The 19,163-nt window shown below is 46.6% G+C and overlaps 1 protein-coding gene across 5 annotated transcripts in view; it reads right to left on the reverse strand.

The window, feature by feature from the left end:
- Positions 1 to 19,163, reverse strand: part of DENND2C (DENN domain containing 2C) — a 26,103-nt gene continuing 6,940 nt past the window's right edge. For 2 of the 5 annotated variants that reach the window (XM_037410416.1, XM_037410417.1), the window contains exons 2-19: positions 17,166 to 18,130; positions 15,321 to 15,469; positions 14,660 to 14,772; positions 14,126 to 14,293; positions 11,254 to 11,350; positions 10,456 to 10,500; positions 8,763 to 8,944; positions 6,429 to 6,538; positions 5,904 to 5,973; positions 5,447 to 5,524; positions 4,489 to 4,629; positions 4,043 to 4,191; positions 3,476 to 3,653; positions 3,045 to 3,086; positions 1,991 to 2,096; positions 930 to 1,169; positions 506 to 592; positions 2 to 181 (exon numbers count right to left, since the gene is read on the reverse strand). In XM_037410416.1, coding sequence (XP_037266313.1) covers positions 150 to 181; positions 506 to 592; positions 930 to 1,169; positions 1,991 to 2,096; positions 3,045 to 3,086; positions 3,476 to 3,653; positions 4,043 to 4,191; positions 4,489 to 4,629; positions 5,447 to 5,524; positions 5,904 to 5,973; positions 6,429 to 6,538; positions 8,763 to 8,944; positions 10,456 to 10,500; positions 11,254 to 11,350; positions 14,126 to 14,293; positions 14,660 to 14,772; positions 15,321 to 15,469; positions 17,166 to 17,974 — 2,796 coding nt within the window. In that variant the 5' untranslated portion in view covers positions 17,975 to 18,130 and the 3' untranslated portion in view covers positions 2 to 149. Of the gene's footprint in view, positions 182 to 505; positions 593 to 929; positions 1,170 to 1,990; positions 2,097 to 2,461; positions 2,479 to 3,044; positions 3,087 to 3,475; positions 3,654 to 4,042; positions 4,192 to 4,488; positions 4,630 to 5,446; positions 5,525 to 5,903; positions 5,974 to 6,428; positions 6,539 to 8,762; positions 8,945 to 10,455; positions 10,501 to 11,253; positions 11,351 to 14,125; positions 14,294 to 14,659; positions 14,773 to 15,320; positions 15,470 to 17,165; positions 18,131 to 19,163 lie in introns of those variants that run through there. The other 3 variants (XM_037410418.1, XR_005107865.1, XM_037410419.1) reach the window with 3 other exon arrangements.

The raw sequence follows: 19,163 nt of genomic DNA on the forward strand, positions 1-19,163 counted from the left end.
AGGAACGCAGACACGGGAGCGGGCTGAGCCGAGCGGTCGGTATTGGCGGCGGCGGCAGCGACAGCGGCGGGGCCCCGCGGCCACAGCCTGGCCCCTGGCAGAGCGCAGCCCGGCTCCGGGGAGGCGGAGCCTGCGCCCGCCGCGCTCCTTCATCTCTTCTGAAGAAATTTCATTTTGCTTCCTGCGGAGAAAAAAACCTCATCAGGGGCTGCGGTGCGGCGGGATTCACTGTGGCCACCGCTGCCCCTCAGCCCGGCCAAAGCCAGGAAACCAGCTCAGACAGCCCTCCGAGGGGCAGCTCCCTCTATCTAAACATGCAAAAGCTTAAAAAACAGAAAAATCGTACAAAGCGTTCAGCGTCCCTTGAAGGGACAGATGTTAAGCAAAAGGAACGCAAGTGCACAAGGCATGTACGGGCCCTGCTCTCCTTTTGCATGCAATTAGCTGTTCAACAGCCAAACTTGTTAAAAAAAATAATCAACTGAAAGGAACAGTGTCATTTTACCAAGGTTGCGAAGGATTTTGTTCATTCCAGTTGGTTCTGTCTCTGAAATACTCTCCAAATACTCCAAGGCACGGACCTCAAAGAGGCCTAAAGAGAAAAATAAAAATTAAAAAATCCCCTCACCTAGATGAGCTATTCCATCTTTTAGCAGGCGGCATCTTACATCATTAACAAGGACGTTACGAAAAGGAAATCAGGCATGTAATGGAAGCTGCAGGATCAAGCCCACAAAGGAGAGATACAGAAATTCTCTGCTTCGTAACATGAATTCTGTTGAGTAATTAGAAAGGCATGGAACTATGACATATGCCAAAATGCCAACAGGATAACTCATCAGGACAAAAGGCTTCTTAAGAGTCAAAGTCACACGACAGTTACTTTGAAAAGTGACTTTGTAAAACAAGACAGTAATATCAAACCTCACCTTTGACCACATTCTTACTCAGCTCTCGATCCTGTATAAATCCTGCAAACATCTGTGTTTCCATGAAGAAGTGCAAGAAGTGACGCACATTGCGTGACACGTGGGATTTACGGAATCGCTCCCGCTGAAACACCCGCTCTCCTTTTTCTGTGACATTCATGTGCAGGGAGTAGTGTCCAACAATCTCCACAAAGAACTGCACAAAAGCTTCAGAAACCAGGGAGTTAAGAGGTATGTCGCCTGTGAAGAGGACGACAGAGGAGAAGTTTCCACCTACATTCATCACTTTGGTCACTCTTCTTCTAAAAAAGGAGCAGCAGTTACTTTTTCAGCTGGGTGTCTCAGACTAGGACGACATTTCAGAGGAGTGTTTGATATCAAAGAAGCCATAGCCCAACTATTAAGATTTCTCTCCCATGTCAACTTCCTGCTGCAGCTGAGACAAGTTCCATTCTAAAGCTCTTCCAGTAGTTAAAAGCATTCATAATTTCTTTTCACTGTCAAAACATCCAATGTCTAATAAGCTGTAAGCTCATAGCACTCTTAAGTTTAATTCTCTTAAAGAATTAGGCAAACTACAGAACAGAAACGCACTGGAAAACTAACTGTTGCTTCGGATGTGTGTGGAATTATGTAATTTGCCAACACCATTCTCTCAAGCTGCTCAATGCTTTTTAAAATTCTCACATTTATCTGATGGATTATGCATAAATCAGCTCAATTGAAAATGATCTGTCAGACTACTCTCTAAAGCACAGAAACGTGCTGCATTCTCTGTTTAAGAAAAAATATTCTCTCTGCCACTTGAAAAAACTCAAAGCATGGGAACTGACGCACTTGGTCAAGGAAAACTAGAGTTCTCCATGTACTGCTTGTGAAAAAAGGAACAATTGTTGGGACACCAAAGTTCTTTCTTAACACATTCACAAGAAAGATGATCACAGGAAAATAGCTTTCTAAAATGTCACTTCCTAGTGTTTATTTCCATTTGCTCATTTTCATACCAACTAATGGAAGCTGTAGAAACTTGCTAATGTGAAAACACTTTTCCATAGAAGTACCTTGTGTATCACTCTGCACATGTGACAGGATTTCACTTCGTTCTTCCAAGATTTGCACAAGTGCAGCCTGGAGTTTATCAGGCAGGATTGCATCTTCATCTGATGCCTAAAGAGAAAAATGGCCATGAAAGCATTTCTGTGTTATTTCTATCATCAGTTGAACCTTCTCATTGTGAACACATGAGAAATACTCATAACATGCCTAAACAGGGAAGTTACTCCGTGATATGGCATATCTTGGTGGAGACAATACATATGCCTTGTAGACACAGAAAACACATGCACAGCACCCTCTGACTACGTACTATTAAGAGTCACACATGCAACTGGCCAACACAGAACAACGTACACTATATCCATGACACAAACTCAGGCTTATTACACCAGTGACGAAACACACAAGAACAAATGCCTGTTGAGAAAATATGAGAAGCCTCAACATTATGGTTAAAAACCCCCATCCTTTAATACCTTTCTCCAATTGCAGACTGCAATGCAAAATAGAACAGTAAGGCAAGGAAAAAGAGATGCAAATATCCTCCTGAGCTAGTAATACTACAGTATGTTTACAGCTACTTCTCTGGTGATGTAGAAGCACATTAGGTGAAGTTCAGCAGCAAACCACAAGTAAACCATGATAATTTGTCTGCTAGAATATCACTCCTGGAAAAAAACCAGCCAAACTAAAACCAACACCCCAGCTAGACAAGAGAGGAGAACACCCTGCAGAGAACAAGTACACAGAAAGCAGCAAAGAATCTTGGTGGTCCACTTCACGTAATGAACCAACTAAGCACCTGGTTTAAAATTCAGCTCAGATGAGCAGCATCTTTGGTTTTGCAGAGCTCTGTACCTCATGCAACCTCAGTCTTGCAACAAGGATTTGTAAGGCTGTTCCCTTTTCCACTGGTCAAAAAGGAATCAAAACACTTCTTCAGCCACTGGAGTCTACATACAAACACTAGCTTTTGCCGATTTCTTATGTTCATTTTCTTTCATTGATGTCTTTTCTGGGCATATAACTATGAGTGACTGGTACTGTTATTTCACTCACCTCTTGCAAGAACTTGTCAGCGCAAAGATCAACAATCAGAACCTGGGGAAAGATGTACAAAACACACTCACTTATAACCAGGTATGCTGCTGTACAGAAAAAAAAAACAACTTCCCCCCCCCACACACACACAGACACAGACACCCCCCCACCCCACCCCCTGCCCAAATATCCTCAGTGGCAGGGGATGTCACACACAAAACATAAGTTTTGCATAGCTGCAGCCCGTCTATAAGAACAGTGAATATTATTTATCTTTGATTACAATGGAACACCCATGACATATATCTGGCAAGTTTACCAACTGTCCCAGAATAGTTTAAGAGTCTGTATTAAGACAGAATGAAGGCAGAATCCACAGAGATTATTCCAGAGAGGTCAGCCTCATACCACTGACATTGTCCCTCCACTAAGCTTCACCCAGTTCTCACCTCTTCTATGGGCAGGTCCTGGAGCTGTGGTAACGAGCAGGAGAGAATGCCAATTAAGAATGGGGTCGGAGAGCACACAATATCAATCATAGAAGCTGGCAGGACTGGTATGTAGGTGTGTTGCCAAGTGAAGGGATAAAGCATTGCAACTGCAGCGTGGCCACATTTAGATAGAGTGCTAGAAAGGTAAGAAGCACAGAGTGGATTGTCAATGTCTCGTTCAGTGTTCGGCTACAGAGACAGGTTAGAAATGCTCAGGGAAAATGTAATTCATGTATGTTGTTTGTGCATCACCAGAAGCCCCATGTGTCCACTTTTAAAGTCAGTTATGGGGAGCTAGGAGCAGCATCAACCCAGGCTAAAGAGGTAAAGGAAGCATTCCTTTATGTCCTCCTGGGAAAAGAGCATACTCAAAATTCTAAGCATGCACATGTGTGGAATGTCTGCAGAAAGCTTTCAAATGTAACTATTTACAAGTTAGAGAAGCTTGCACATGAAACAAGCCCAAATGCAGAAGAAAAAACAGGATCCCTCACAAAGGACTAGTCACTCAGACTCATTTTTTACCTTAAGTTGTCAGCAACAAAGATCACCCTCCTTTCCAGCAGGAGAGAGGCAAAGACCCGAATCGTGTGAGAGACACTCAGACACTTAAACAGGCATTCAAAGTCAACATGTTCAAGTCGAGAATCCAGCGGACGGCAGAGTTCCATCACCTGAGAGGCAAGCAGAGACGCAGGGTGCTGCAGGAGAACGCCACAGCATGGGACCGGGCCGAGGAGAGCAGTGCTGGCGGCTCCTCACAAGCGGAGCCCTGTGGCCTGGGCAGCTGGTGCAGGGCATCGCAGAGGACCCCCAAGCAGCGTTTCCTTAAAAAGTAGGGAATCACTTCCACAGTGGGCGATTCAACAGGAAGCCAGTTTCTGCAACAGCCTTCCTTCAGACATTATCTTCAGACTAATTATTTACAGGCGGCATCACTCCACCGCGCAGCCATTCCCAGTTCCCATTACCTCATTTCCCGCTCCTGGCAGGAAACTCCGCACAGCGATGGTGCGCCCAGGAGCCGGGAAGGGTGCCTCCATCACACTGCGCATGAATGGGTGCACTAGGGCTGGGGACATTTCTCTCCTCTTCTCCACTTCATCCAAGATCTGCAAGAAAATACACAGGGCATCGGTTCAATGCCTGCTGGCGAACGAGAGGAGGTACGAGCCTCAGAGTATCCTGTGCCATAGCTACATCTGAAGGCTCTAGCACACTTACAGCCCACTTCCCCCTCACTTGGAACCCCTGAAGCTCCTCTCAAATGTCTGAACAATCAAATGGGAACAGATAGATGAGAGTACAACCCTCCATTCTCAAATCCAGTCTCCTGCTACTGCAAAGAAATTTCTTGTATAGTGTAATCAAATTCTCACAACTAGTTAAGAGAAGAAAAGTAACATCCCATCTTCTTCCCCAGGAAATCTGAAACACTGTTCTAGAACCTCTGTGCTCAATGATTAGGAATCAGCTTTCATCATAAGCTTGTCCCTGTATTCTTCTGCAATAGCTGCCCTTTACCTGCAGTAGTTTTTCCTAGTCTTTACCTCTTTATCTACTTTCCTCATGGTGCTAAGAGAAACACGCCGAGATCTGCCCCCCAGCTCCAAACTAATTTTCGATTTCCAAGTCACGGAAGAAGAGGGTGAAGGGGCACCATCAGTAATACCAGGTTATTAGAAGCCACTTCCCAACAATAATTTCCTGAAAGAATAGTTGTCTATGTATCGGCTGAGAAGTCTCAGCAATAGTATCATTTTATTTGCCCTGTCAAAGCAAAGGCAGCAAGGAAGCACCACTCTCCTGGGATGAGTTACAAATGCTAAGCAATTCTAGACTGGACAGAAGCATCCAGTTACTTTCTGGAGCTGGCAGGTTGTCAGAGACTCAAGTCTGGTAAGAAGTAACAGGCTTTCCCCACTTCACCTTGGAGAAGAGGTTGAAGCAGCCCAGGCGGCTAACGATGCAGTATACCTCAGGAAGGCGCTTCCCTTTCCCCTCTGGCTGAAAGGCAACAGGAACAGTTATGCTGAGAGCAGGGATGCAACAAACAACCTTGCACCTATGCTATAGCTAATACACAGAATTCCTCCTGCTGTAGCTCCCTCTACTCTTCTGACTTAGAAGACTCCTGAGGAATGGCCAGTTCCAGCAGCTGTCTTTCATGCCCAGAGCCCATTTCAATGTCTCTCTGGTCATCACCGTGCTCCCTCCCTTATGCATACAAAGGGCTGGTAACCTTGGCAGCAGCACAGGCACTACGTAACCCACATGGGAAATTGCTGCTGATTCACATCCTGCACTTGACTGTGCATTTATCAATACATACTTTACACTCCACCCAATACACACTTTACACTCCATCCAATACACAGATGCTTACCAGGAGCTTCTTGCAGTACCCAAACCAGCGGCTGCCATCCTCACCCGTCAACACAAAAGAAAACGTTTCACTGGGGAGCCAAAGAACAGTCAGGGTTAAATTAACCACACAGTTCAGAGAAGAGACTGACAAACAAAGCTACAGACTACAAGCCATTCTCTTTCTGGTCATGCTGAAGACCCCCTGCTGTGATTAGCAAGCTACTTTAGGCTCTACCCAGTGTAAAAACCTGCAGCCCGTTGAGCTACTGCAGCTCTTCCTTCCCAGTTGCTTCTCCACTCTGCCAAGGAGCAACAGAAGCACTTGCAGCCCTGCGATCTGGCCTTGAACAGATGTTACAAACTTCCTTCTTATAGGAAAGACGGTGCTCGAGCAGAAGCAACACTTCTGAGTCCACCTCCATGTCTCATCTTTCTGTATCACAGGGTTTAAGGATTCAGCCTTTCCCATTTTCCCTTGCTCTGGCTGCAGTTCCCCTGGTCCAGGAAACAGGCACATACCTAAGCTTTCAGCACAAGTCTTTACCTTTTAAGGTCTGATGTAGGAAACCAGTCTTTGGGATCTGGAAAGCAGAATTTGGGAATGACCTTTAGCCTCTCTTCAGTATCCTTGGACTGTCTGAAGGGATGTTCAGGCTGGAGGGGTAACACAATTTGCATCTGAAGTCACTGAAGTGTGGTGCACAGCTGCCAGCTGCAGCATTTAAAACAATGGGAGACAGTATCTTCCCGCTGAACCATCAGATAGCTAATGCACAAGTATAGAATAACATAGATTCTGACTGTAACAGATTGCCAGTTCCCTCTTGTACCCTTCTGGCTGATTTGACCTTTGTAAAATTACCCAGCTCATCTTGGTAAGAACTGAGTAAGAATTTACAAGCATGGCCAAGTTTATTGGGGAATGAAGCTAGAATTGACCCCCCAAACAATGGTTGCATCAGCTCACCTCAGTTCTATTCCTAGGAAATTTGAAGGCCCTAAGAGAAATGGGAATTGGGAACACAAGAGTGTTCAGCTTGTGATGTGCAGATCACTCATAATTCAATTGCGAAAACAGTGTATCTGAATCACATGTCCCAGTTCCCATGTGTGGGCTCAAGTCAAATCCCTCAAAGGCTACAGGACAATGTCCCATGCTCAGAACTGCCCAGAAGGGGCAAAAGGAAGGTTTTCAAATAAGAGAGTTCATATTTAAGTAGGATATGCCTCTGAGAAGTTTATTGCATAAAGCTGATTTTAGACACTGTACTCTCAATCAGCACATCTAGGCTAGTCCAGTGTCCCAAGCTGCAAAAGCATGGAAGGAGCGGTTAGGAAAACAGTACAGCATTTTCACAGAGTAACAGTTGCACAAAAGCTTTGATGTCCTTGGGCATGCAGCCCAAAAAAGAGGATGACAAGCAGATTACTTGGAAACAAGGCTATCTTTAGAAGGGAGACAAATCTGTAATCAGAACACCTCCATAATTACTGGGCAATGTTTCTTGCAAAATCCCAACATGATAGACTTTCCCATATAAAGTCACTCACCAAAACACTTTGATTTGAGCAGAGGATAAATAAACACTAAGAAAACAATTTGTTTTCTTAATGCATTTATAAAAGCCAGTAAAGAGACACATGGTACAGTTGGGTCTGATTGCCTGCTAGGGCAGCAGGAAAAGAACAATGTGCTGCCCTTCCCAAAGGCAATGAGCAGACTGAGAGGGTGCACCAGGGAAAAACTAAATCTGGTTACATTCTTTTCTTCCTCCTAACACCATGAAGTTTGCGCTTTTAGTAGATATTATGTACATATGTTCAGCTTTACCCGCTAAATTAAGACTCTGCACTCTTTCCGGCTGTAGTCCCTTATTCATTTTGTGAATCTCAAACATTTACATATTTAAGACATTAGTTATTTGCACACAAAAGCCTTATGCAGCTGGACACTATGGGTCCTGCTGGAGTCCCACGTAACCTCCCTTTATTGAGTCTGACAACTCCTTCTCCATTTGGATGACATGCATATTCCTCAATCATCTCTGGCTTACTCCTGATTGCACGGCTAGAATTACTAGGTTTGTTCTGTTTTTTTAGAAGAAGGCAACAGGTACAAGCCTCGATGGTGACAACTGAATATTCATTTCAATCTGGAACCACAGAAGCAAGCATTAAGGCTCCATCCTCTCAGCTTCACAGTAACTACTGTGACTGAATTATGACATGGTGTACACTTATGTGAGGCCAAGAAACCTCAGGCTGGGACATCTCATCATCCATTTGGGCTGAACAGACAGAAATAAATCTTATCCCAAATGGTTTGTTCTACAAGTAAAATTAAACAGTACTTTAATTTCCACAGTTCTCAGCTTTTTGGGGGCTAGTACACATGGCACTGCCATTTTAGGGTGGTTTTTTTCCCAGGACAGCATAGATAAGCATAAAAGCCCTGGGATTTGCGTTCCTGTGCACCATCATTTACACTGCTTCACCCCTTGTTTATAAATCACAGACTACCAGGATGAGGTCATGACAGCTTTGGGAACAGAGCACTGCACTCCCTTTCCCCTCCTGCAGGCTGTCTCAGCAGTGGTGCTCAGTACAGTATGGCTTTATGATATATCCAGGCAATTAGAGTAGAAGCCTTCCTAGTTCCAGAAAAAAGACGCTAAGCTCATTATCAGGAAAGATATTCCACAACTGCCCAACACTATACATTAGGTCTGTACAAAGCAAGGTGCTTTATATTCCAAGCCTGTACCCTAACCAGCGGGGCAGCTTTACCAGAACAGAGTTTAGGAAGGATACACACTGCGAGGGGAAATAAAACAGCTGCTGAGTGTGTTTTGTGGGCAGGTTTCCATGCAGCTCCTACCTTGCTGGGAAACTGCTGTATGATCTGCGGTGTGTAGGTCATCTCAGGTGACTTCTTGTGCAGGGACACCACCACAAACAGCTCAAATAGCCGCTGCTCCTGAAGCTCTATCAAATCCCTCTCCAAAGTCTGGTAGCGTGGGTTCCTCTTGGAGGCCGACTGCAGCAGGCACCTGTGTTGACCTGAGGAAAGGAAAAAACCCCAAACCAGCCTGTGGCTATACTGTCACACACCTACAGGTCACAAAATAGGACTCGTCACCAACTTCAGAAGGAGGAAAAGAGATGGGTGCATGTGCCTAACATCAGTGCTGCACTCCACAGGACTTGGGACTCCTGCATCAGCCCCTCAAGCACAGGGCTGTTCCAGATAGGTGAGCGATGGCCTTGCAGCAGCTCTGCAAATCCCTCTTAACCAAGAGCTAGCGTTTTCCTGCTGTCCTGACATTCTTTCCACACATCTCAGAGCAACACGCCGCGGTAACAATGAGGGAAGCTCGGCTGTGAGAAGAAGCCCAGCTCCAGCAGTTCAGCAATTGCCTGGCCTCAGGCAGCTACCCAGTAAAGCAGCATGGGCATTCACGAGAGGCAGAGCCAGTCTCCTGGCCAAGAAACCTCAGGCTGGGACATCTTGACAGGCAGCATAGACTCACAAGGACAAGCACAGCACTCTGATGTAAGAAATTCCTGTGGCCCAGTCACCATGACACAGTCTGGACACTTTGGAAAAACCCCTTAAATCAGGCAGTGACTCTATCACTGTATTTCTGCAAAGACTCTTCACTCTCTATTACTCTCCTTAACATCAAAAGGTGGCACTTGACTATTTGCTCCAGGCTAAGGCCTTCTGTATGCTTCCCTCCAACCTCCAAGGTCTAAAACAATTCCATTGGTCCTTTTCACTAAATGCTGGCTTAGAGACATGACAGTCATCAGGGCTGCTGGCCAACCATTACCATTCCACATTCAAACCTTATCAGCACAGAAACTAAGACCCCTTTGGTCCCTCCCACACCAGCTAAAACCAAGTATTTCAAGTCTGTAGTCTGGGCCTATGATCAAACTCGGGACTGTGGAACCAGACAAATAGCCAAGTGATTTCTCCCCAGAGGAAAGGGCATTTCACAGCATCATACATGTAAAACAGAAGGAAAGGAAGTGGGGGAAAATAACCTCAAGTGTTAGAAGCAAAGGTGATCCAGGGACAATCTCCTGCAAGACATATTTAAGTGTGAATCTACCAACCCAAAAATGAATCTACTTCTTACAACTGGCAGATTAACAGCGTTAAACCTCAATGGCTCAGGAGAAGCGGCAGAAGTACAGGTTGATTTGTCACAGCAACAGCTCCCAGCCTTGGCCATGCTGCCTCTTAGATGTTCCCTTTCTCTGTCTCAGCAGAAGCTGCAGCTAGTCGGTATGCTTATCCCATTAGAGCCTTAGTCATATGTGTAGTCCAGGGGTCCTCAAACTTTTTAAACAGGGGGCCGGCGTGCGGATGAAGTGGCAGGCAGCCATCTGCGGCTGCTTGGTTTCCCCCCCACAACCCCTGGCGGGGGTGGGGGCGGGGGGGTCTGTAAATACCAGGGGCCGGATTGAGGACCCTGGGGGGCCGTATCCAGCCCACGGGCCGTAGTTTGAGGACCCCTGGTGTAGTGCTATGAGGACAGTACCAGCCCCTGTGATTCACTCACTTTTTGGCTGACCTTCTGTATCACTTTCATTCCCACTGGTTTCACCTGAAACACACATAGTTTTCACTTATTAGCCATGCAGAAGGAAGATGGGCAACGCCCAAAGTTGGGCGAGAGAGAGAGAAGGTTAGACTCATCAGACCAGCATCACTCAGGGCTGCCCACCTATCCTGCTCAAAGAATCAGCAAAGAACAGCTGGTACTGGCAAATGTGCTACAACAGTAAATTTCAAAAAGTAGAGTTGATATCAAGTCACTGTTTCCAGTAAACCACCTGAAGGTTAGCTAACACAGGCAAAGAACAGAAACCCGGTGGCTACTTGATACTGCTGTAAAAATTAACAAAGTTGCTGAACAGAATATACTATAAATAAAAGCCATACCATGGCTACAAAAATCAGAAGAACACAAGAACATCATGCCCTTCAGAGGCACAAAAGCAATGAGTGGAGTAGTCAGAGGAAGTTTGCATGCCAAGTGGTTTTGCGGGAAATTTTTGGGTTTGTTCTGCTTTTTTGGAAAAGCACTTTTAATGAGTAGCCCAGCTCTTCAGGCTCAGATCGCAGCAGCATCTTCCATTTGTGACAGTGTTAAACTTGGCAAGTGTTCCCAGTCCTAGCAGTGCTGAAAGCTCAACAGTTCCAGCTGCAAGACACAGGGTTTAGAACTGTCAAGTCAGCACAGCACAAGCTGCAGGGGCCGATGGTGCAGGACTCAATAACAGTGCCTAAGGACATATGGGAACTGTGCGGCTCAAGAGGTTTATAGCGAAGCAAACAGTACTGGAGAGCTCTGTACCTTTCACTGGAGGCGCTTCTCTCCCTGCAGGACTGAGCAACTTCAGCCTCTTCTTCCCACGCTTAGAATCAAAGATCTTCTGTATTTTTAGTACCAGCTGAAATCCAAAGCAGAAGCTGAGGTTAATGTAGGAGTCCAGAAAAGGATCCAGGTGCCAGGAGGGCTGCAGCCCAACAGCTATCTTCTAGCACCACAAGACTTGTGAAAGGCTGCTCGAGTCCTGCCAGGGGCACTGGCACAGACACTGCTTGCTAGAGTACTTCCAGCACAGCTCACTGGATCATGAATAAGCACAGAATTCCAACTACAAGAGAGACACTACTGTTAGCGCAGTTCAGAGCTGACACCAAGCTGTACAAGCATGTTAGGAATTACCATACTTTGCTTAACAGAGAGCAGAAGTGGCAAACTCTCTGGTATCAGATCTCCATTTTCTGTTAGAGAGGCTAACTGCAAAGGCACTTGCAAGAATATCTTACAAACCCTCCATCACAAAGGACTCTGAACTCCACATGCTCTCAAGCATCCCAATTCTTTCCAAGCCCAGATTAAGCAGAGCTCTCTCAGTGTAGCTTGGGGTTTGGTTTTTGTTTGTTTTTGAAGTTTGCTGCTGTAGTTGGATGTCAGACAGCTACAGTAAGTTCTCCAAAGCACCAAGTCAGGCACAGAACAAGGCTGCTCTAAGCACAGTCCTTGTCCCAGGGTAGTTCACTAAAAAGAAAGGATTATGTATTTCATTTTGCATAGGTGCAGAAAGACAGCAGGACAGAATAATGGGTCTGTGCTGCAGGGACACCACAGACTGGTCCACTGGAAGAAAAAAATTGGAAAAAAACCATAGTGCAATGCAGACTAAGCTACAGACATGAAAGAAGGGTCACCATTTAGACATTCAGTGCTGTTAACCTTCCTTCCACTGGTCACAACGGCCTTAAAACCGAAGTCCTACTGCCTTCTGTTACTCCTGCCACAGGTGTCTCTGGACTGCTTCCCCCCACCCAGCTGCCAGGTACAGGATGCTGCCCATGGCTCCTTGATTCTGCACATCAAAGACGGCTATCACTTCATTGTGAAGAAGGATTTACGCCAAGTGCAGCGAGCAGGTCAAGTTCATTCTTGTCTCAAGAATTCATTAAATGCTCCTACTGGATATAGGAGGGTGGGGCCCAGCCATTTCTCACCACAAATACTGCATAAAAAGAAAGATATTCAGCAAGAGAACCTGTTTTTCAGCTCAAGGCTTTATCCCCAGCTCAGCAAACTAGGCTTACACTCTTCTCCTTTTCGGATCTATTTTTCCCCATTTCCTACATTAGCCAGCCCTCCCAGTACGAGGTGACGCGAGGTAGAAAACAGCCCACAGCAGAAAGTAGTGCTTCTCTTGCAAAACCTGCCTTCATTCCCCTCTACCATCCAGCTTTACCTAGAGGATTTCCATTTCTGTTCTGATTTTTGTGCGGTTTAGTCACCAAAGAGTGAGAGATACTGGCTGTGTTTAAGGCAGCTATGTGTTTCTTAAGCAATGAGTTAAGTTCCTTCTTTCTAGACTCCGATCCTTTTCTCAATCTCTCAAGCAATCTTGGCTCAATTCCTTGTGAGCAAAAAAGAATAGTGTGCTTCCTGCACATAAATTGTTACCAGATTTTTTGAATAGGTTTGCTTTTGCAGAATGTTTTATTTTCCCCTTCCAAATGAAAGATACTCTCCATCACAGCATTTTTATAAACTTGCCACCTCCCTCCTGCTTTTTGAGGCCTACAGTTTGTTTAAAAACACACACAGAAGTTGCTTGCTATCCTAACATACTTAACATTCCTAGAAGTGTTCTGCAGCTGTCCAACTCTACCTCACAGTCTCGTGCAACTTGAGCAAATACACCCAATTTTCACCATAAATAAAAAAGTTAAATGATTTTACCAAAGCAAAAGTAAGTTGTTGCCGCTACCATAACTGGAATTTGAGTCCTACACACAAAGGACCACTATAGCGGTAGCTGCTGCTGTCCTTCCAGAGCACGTGCTGCATTTTATTACTGAGGGACATGAGCTGGTAACCAATACTAGTATCTAGAAAGATTCCCCAACATACCAAATGAGAATTACAACAGAGTCCTCTACCATGACGGTGGATTAAAAGCCTTTCTTGCTACTCTGGCCTCAGACATATATCTGCCTTTGCACACAGGCAGGACGGGGCAGCCAGCGGCAGCAGAGGGAACTGTATGAAGGCTTTGTGAAACGTGCTTATCACTGCAAGCTGCACTTCGCCTTTACACTACGGAACAGCTGCAAGGGTATGTTCCTGGTGGCATCAAGAACTCCAAGCCAACATGTCAAGTAACCACAGGCCCAGCCAGCTCCCCACAGCAGCCCCACACTGTTGGTTGTCTAACAACACAGCGTCTGCAGCAAGAATATTGGGGTCAGTCTAAGAAGTCATCAGGAGCAAGGGACACGTACACACAATTGTACAGAGCTGGCCCTTTAGCTCACAGAGAGCTTCCTTGCATTCCTGCACAAACCCAGCATCATCATACTTCATGGAAGCATTGGGAACAAGGCTTAAACGACAAAGCACGAGTATTCACACACAGGACTGGTACCCACGTCAACACCTAATAATCCATTTGCGGATTCTTGGCCAACAAAACCACTGCCGCCCCAGCTAGAACTAGCACTCTGGTTTTTGATCCCTGAATACCTGCCCTGCTACTTGGAGGGGAAACGGGTCAAGCACATACAGCAGTGCTAACCAGCATTCACCTGCCAGGCACACAGCTCCATGACCACTTACAAAGCACTTAGAAGGTGCTAGACAAAGCAGCAAGAGTTTGAAACACCATGCAAGAAGTAGTTTTATGCTTAAATCTCACCCAGGGCAAGTTCTTTCTCTTGCTAGCAGCCTCTACTGCTCGGAACAGATTCCACTCAGTCGGTGTGACAGGCAGGGTTATGTCCTTCACCATTTTCCCTTGGAAACTTGTCTGGGAGGTCTTCAGCTCAAGAGCCTTGCCACTGAGGAAGGGAGGTTTTGGGAGAGGCTAGAAAACAGAATCAAAAGAGATGGTTAAGCCTGGGATTCAGCTTTGGTCCAGGCTCAGAGTCAAAGGAGTCAGGTTATAAAAGATAAACTTGCTGCAGCCTCCTGCTCTGCCAAGCTCTCCATCCCACCCCCACCCCACATGCTCAAACATCTCATCAACACTCTCTTGTTCCTATTCTTTTGCTCCTTAGCTGCTTAATCAACTGCCACTGCTGTGGCTGTTCATTATCATTTACATTAATAAAAAACAATAAAAATTAAGGAAAGCCAATGATGTAGCAGTGGAGAATATGGGGAGCACAAGTAGGGCCCTTGTGAGGATGACTCCGTGTAAACACAAGATAATTTAATCCCCTCACCCTACCTTGGGAGCCTTACTGGTGCTCCAGGGGGGTGGTAGCTTCCAGACAGATGGGACCTTCCACAGGGGTAAGGGCAGTGCTCTGATACCTTCATATGGGTTCTCTTTTGCAGGACCTGGAAAAAGCATTGAACGGGGCATTTATGAAAGGAGAGAAAGTCCTGCATTCTTGCAAGTGATGTAAGCAGGGAGAGCATGCAGTTGTCTGTCAAGCCTTAATGGGGTCTGAGAGAGAACTGTTTTAAGATGGATTAGGTTCCCACCACCCAAAGATCCTTCTAACCCACTACCATCCACTTGGCAAACTGTAATGGACTCATCAAAACAAAACACTTCTACCACTGCAGAGGAAAGTAGCTCTCCTGCAAAGCAGTGGATTTTGTCAGTGTTCACGCTGATCTCTGTGCAGCACTTGAGCAAAGCACTTGAAAAGCTAGTAAAGAAATCAGCTTAGTGCACACCAGTTCTAGCAACCTTCCATGACATCTGAAAGCAGGCTGTTCACATGCAGATAGTTACTGACATCAAAGAACCCCAGATGGCAAAGACCTTAAAAGTCAGAGCTGGAAAGAGCCTCAATGCATTCTCATCTTCATTCCTCCCTCCCCAGAAAACCTGCTACCCTTAAATGGAGTGCACCCCCCCCAGAAGCACAGGCACATACAGATAATGTCCTCGTAGATGTTGTCTTCTGACTGTGTGTAGACAAGCCTGGATCTTGTAGTGCCATTTGTCTCTTCTCGAAGCTTGTGGGAGTTGGTGGTTGCTCTCTGGTTGCAGAAGCCCTGGATGTCCTCAAACTCAAAAGATTTCCTAGAGGAAAACCAGTGTAACTTCTTCTAAAGGCACCTGCATGTACCAGTGAGTTGCTGTCTCCAGTCCACAGAGAGTATGGTCCTCCTTGGGGCCATCAAGCATGTGGATGCTCCACTCTGGACTCTCTGATTTCCAAGTGTTGGGGTTTAACCCCAGCTGGCAGTGCAGCCCCATGCAGCCACTCGCTTGCTCCCACCCAGTGGGATGGGGACAGAATCAGAAAGGTAAAAGTGAGAAAATGTGTGCATCAAGATAAAGACAGTTTAATAGGTAAAGCAAAAGCTGCACATGCAAGCAAGGCAAAATAAAGGATTGATTCACTACTTCCCATGGGCAGGCAGGTGGTCAGCCATCTCCAGGACAGCAGGGCTCCATCACACGTAATGGTGACATGGCAAGACAAATGCCATCACACCAAATGTCCCCCACCTTCCTCCTTCTTCCCCCAATTTTTACTGCTGAGCACATTGTATGGTCTGGGACATCCCTTTGGTCAGTTGGAGTCAGCTGTGCTGGCCGTATCCTCCCCAGCTCCTTGCCCACCCCAGCCGGCTCACTGGTGGGGTGGGGTGAGGAGCAGAAAAGCCCTTGCCTCTGTGTAAGCGCTGCTCAGCAATAACTAAAACACTGGTGTGTTATCAATACTGTTTTCATCACAAATCCAAAACATAGCACCACACAAGTTACCATCAAGAAAATTAACTCTATCCCAGCCAAAACCAGCACACCAAGTGAGTCCTACTCACTCTTGGAGATTTTTAAATTAAAAATCAAGTTGGAGGCTCCACAGCCAAGCACACTTCAAGCAGGTATGGCAAGTCCCATCCTGTCACTGAGGCAGAACCCAAAACACGTTTTGCAGACTAAGCACTGGCAGCAGTACTCAGAATTCGAGCACTGCTTTCTATCGCACCTTTCCCACTGCTCACATTAAGGGTGTTACCACATTTGCAAGTTTGCATTTTCATACACTTGGCCTCATTTCAAAATTATGGCACAGAGGCCACAAAGGAGCTGGAAGGGATTTAGCCTGTCACGATAAAATTTGGTTTGTTGCTGCACATTTTGCCACAGTGAAAGGTTTCAGGAGTCCTAGCCACATCACCTATGACATACACAGCACTCTGGCATGGCTGCCCTAGGCAGCTCATCTGTAAGCAGAACTAGCAGCAAGCTAGCTCAGAGGTTTTTTACTCTGTAACAGGGACCTACGTACAGGAAAGAGGTAATAACAGCCAAACCCAAACCTACTGCAACAGTGGTAGCCACAGACAACTTTAAGCAACAAGAGAATCTTTCACTCACAGGAAAGCTGGAACATTTAGCAGTCATACTGCCCCAAGAGAAAGCTGTTCTGTAATCCACCCATTGCAGCTGAGGACAAGCTCAGGGCAAGAAGCAGGCAGCACTCTCCCTGGGGCCAGCATATTGTCACTCAACTCTGTTTTATGGTATGGGACTGACACCTGTTCGGAGCTTTTAACCTTCTTCGTGAGATTATCAGCAGCAAAAGCAGTGCATATGCAATGCTGGAAAGAGGATACTTTCATCCAGAAATATCCTCTCCACATCAGCAGAGGCATCATCAGTACTAGCACCTCCACAAGGGTATCATGGCAAGCAAGCTGTTCAAACTCATCTAGAAACTGATTTAAGGAAACGTGTTTCAGACACAAGAGACGAAGCAATGTACCTCTGCGTTCTCCCTCTGATCCTCCTGCTGGCTGTTTTCTTCTCAGGACTGCTGGAGGATGACACCAAGTCTCCTCCACGCTGCTTTTGCAGGAAAACTTCCCTGGTAGCATTGGCATCACTACAGCTACTAGCACCCTTTTCTGCAAAATAGCGGAAAGTCCTACGGGGCTTGGGTGGTGGGACAGCAGCTAGCTCCTTCTCTTGCTCCTCTGCCTCAGAGTAAATGTTTTTTAAGCTCCTCTCTGCCCTGCAGAGAGAGTCCATTCCCTTGATTTCAAGTTCTCTTTCTGTGGAGCCACAGATCCCTTGCCTCCTCTGAAAGTCTAAGGGAAATGATGGGGCTTTGCTAGGCAGAAGGGGATCTACTCTCCTCCACAGAGCTTGTGAGGTATAGAAGTTCCCTGGGGGCAGTGTTGCCCCTCGGTCCAGGAAGCCTCCTTGCCATTCTCCTTTCTGGTTGGCTTGGGAAGCTAGGCTGCACGCACAGGGCTTGAGGTCACCAGAGACCCCAGTCTGCAAGCAGCCCTGTGCATATTCCCTGAAGTCCAAACCCAGGCTCTTTGGATCTTTGGACCCAGTCTTCCTGCCCTTCTCTGCGTGTTCTGGCTTCACTTTGGGTAGAGCATTGTAGCTGGGATCATACTTTACTCCAAAGTCCTTCAGCTGCTGTTTCTCCTTGTTGGAGCACCCTCGTGTCCTCCCCTCCCACTGGGAGATCTTCTGTTTGATGTTGCGGCAGTGGCTTCGGGAGAGGGTCTGCACAGCAGAGCGGGAGAAGCTACTGTCCACTGACCCTGTTGGGTGCATGGTACGTGCCAATGTGCTTACAAACACCCCATCTCCACCCTTGTCCAGGTCCACGCGTGTCCTGCACGCATCAAGCTAGCATGAGGCTCCAAAGCAGCCAGTGGTGTCCAAGAGCCCCTGGGCGTCAGTTCTGCAAGGACTGCCTGCTAGCACAACCTGCGGACGAAAACAAGAAAAGAATCATCAGCTGCACTCCAGTCATACACACCACCAGGAACTGCCAGCTGCTCTCTGGCAACTGCTGAAGAACATTCCTCCCCAAATCACATGTTCAAGACTGGCTTCCAGAGCACGCTCTCCACAAAGCCTGTTTCTATAGCACACATCTGGGAGGGCTAACAAAAGGAAGTAAAGTTCACACTGGCCTCAAAACCAAACAAAACACTACAACAGGAACAAAACACAGCCAGGGATCCCAAGGGTCCAGACTCAAGGAAACTGTTTAATGGCACAGGAACACAGCAGCATGGCCTGTCTGCCAGCAGCGCTCTCAGCCAGCCCCTCTGCTGCTTGCCTGTACCAGTGTGGGCCAGGCAGGGGTAACGACTTCCTCCTGATGCTCTATGCACTGCTCAGAGCACCTCAGGCAGCACACAGCCAAACCACCGCAGCACCATACCTCTACCAGAGCTCTCAGCAAAGCAGAGACACAGCAAGATACAAGATACTGCACCAGGTATAGAAAGGGAATCACATCTAATTCTCCCAGCAGTCAGCAACAGCAGGACAGCTGCTGCTTCACACAGGAGGACTAGGACAGTTGTGATGACTAGAGAAGAGCCCAGCTGCACTCCTCCTCCCAGAAGTGGTCTCCTGCTGCACAATACAAGTAAAAACCTCTCTGATGTTCTGCTTGTCAATACCTGACTTAAATTTGTCATCAGAGAAACTGGAGGGCAGTGGTGCCCAGCCTGTGGCTTGCAGCCCAGAAAAGTTTTAAAAGGCATACAACAGAGGCCAAAAGGCAGAGGAAACTGGTGAGCTCTCATTCTCAAGAAGAAAATAGCCCAGTGTTTAGACCAGCGGAGGAGAAATAATGCTAAAGAAACACTATGACTTCTACCCTAGCAGAGCCTGCACAAACAGGAGCCATGCTAGCTGAGACTACTCCCAACACATAATCCTGAGGATACAGCAAACAATCCTCCAGACAGTGCTGCAGCAAGACAGGCAGGTGAAGCTGCCAGGG

This window comes from Falco rusticolus, chromosome 17, assembly GCF_015220075.1.
Source record: "Falco rusticolus isolate bFalRus1 chromosome 17, bFalRus1.pri, whole genome shotgun sequence".
NCBI classification, from domain to species: Eukaryota; Metazoa; Chordata; class Aves; order Falconiformes; family Falconidae; genus Falco; species Falco rusticolus.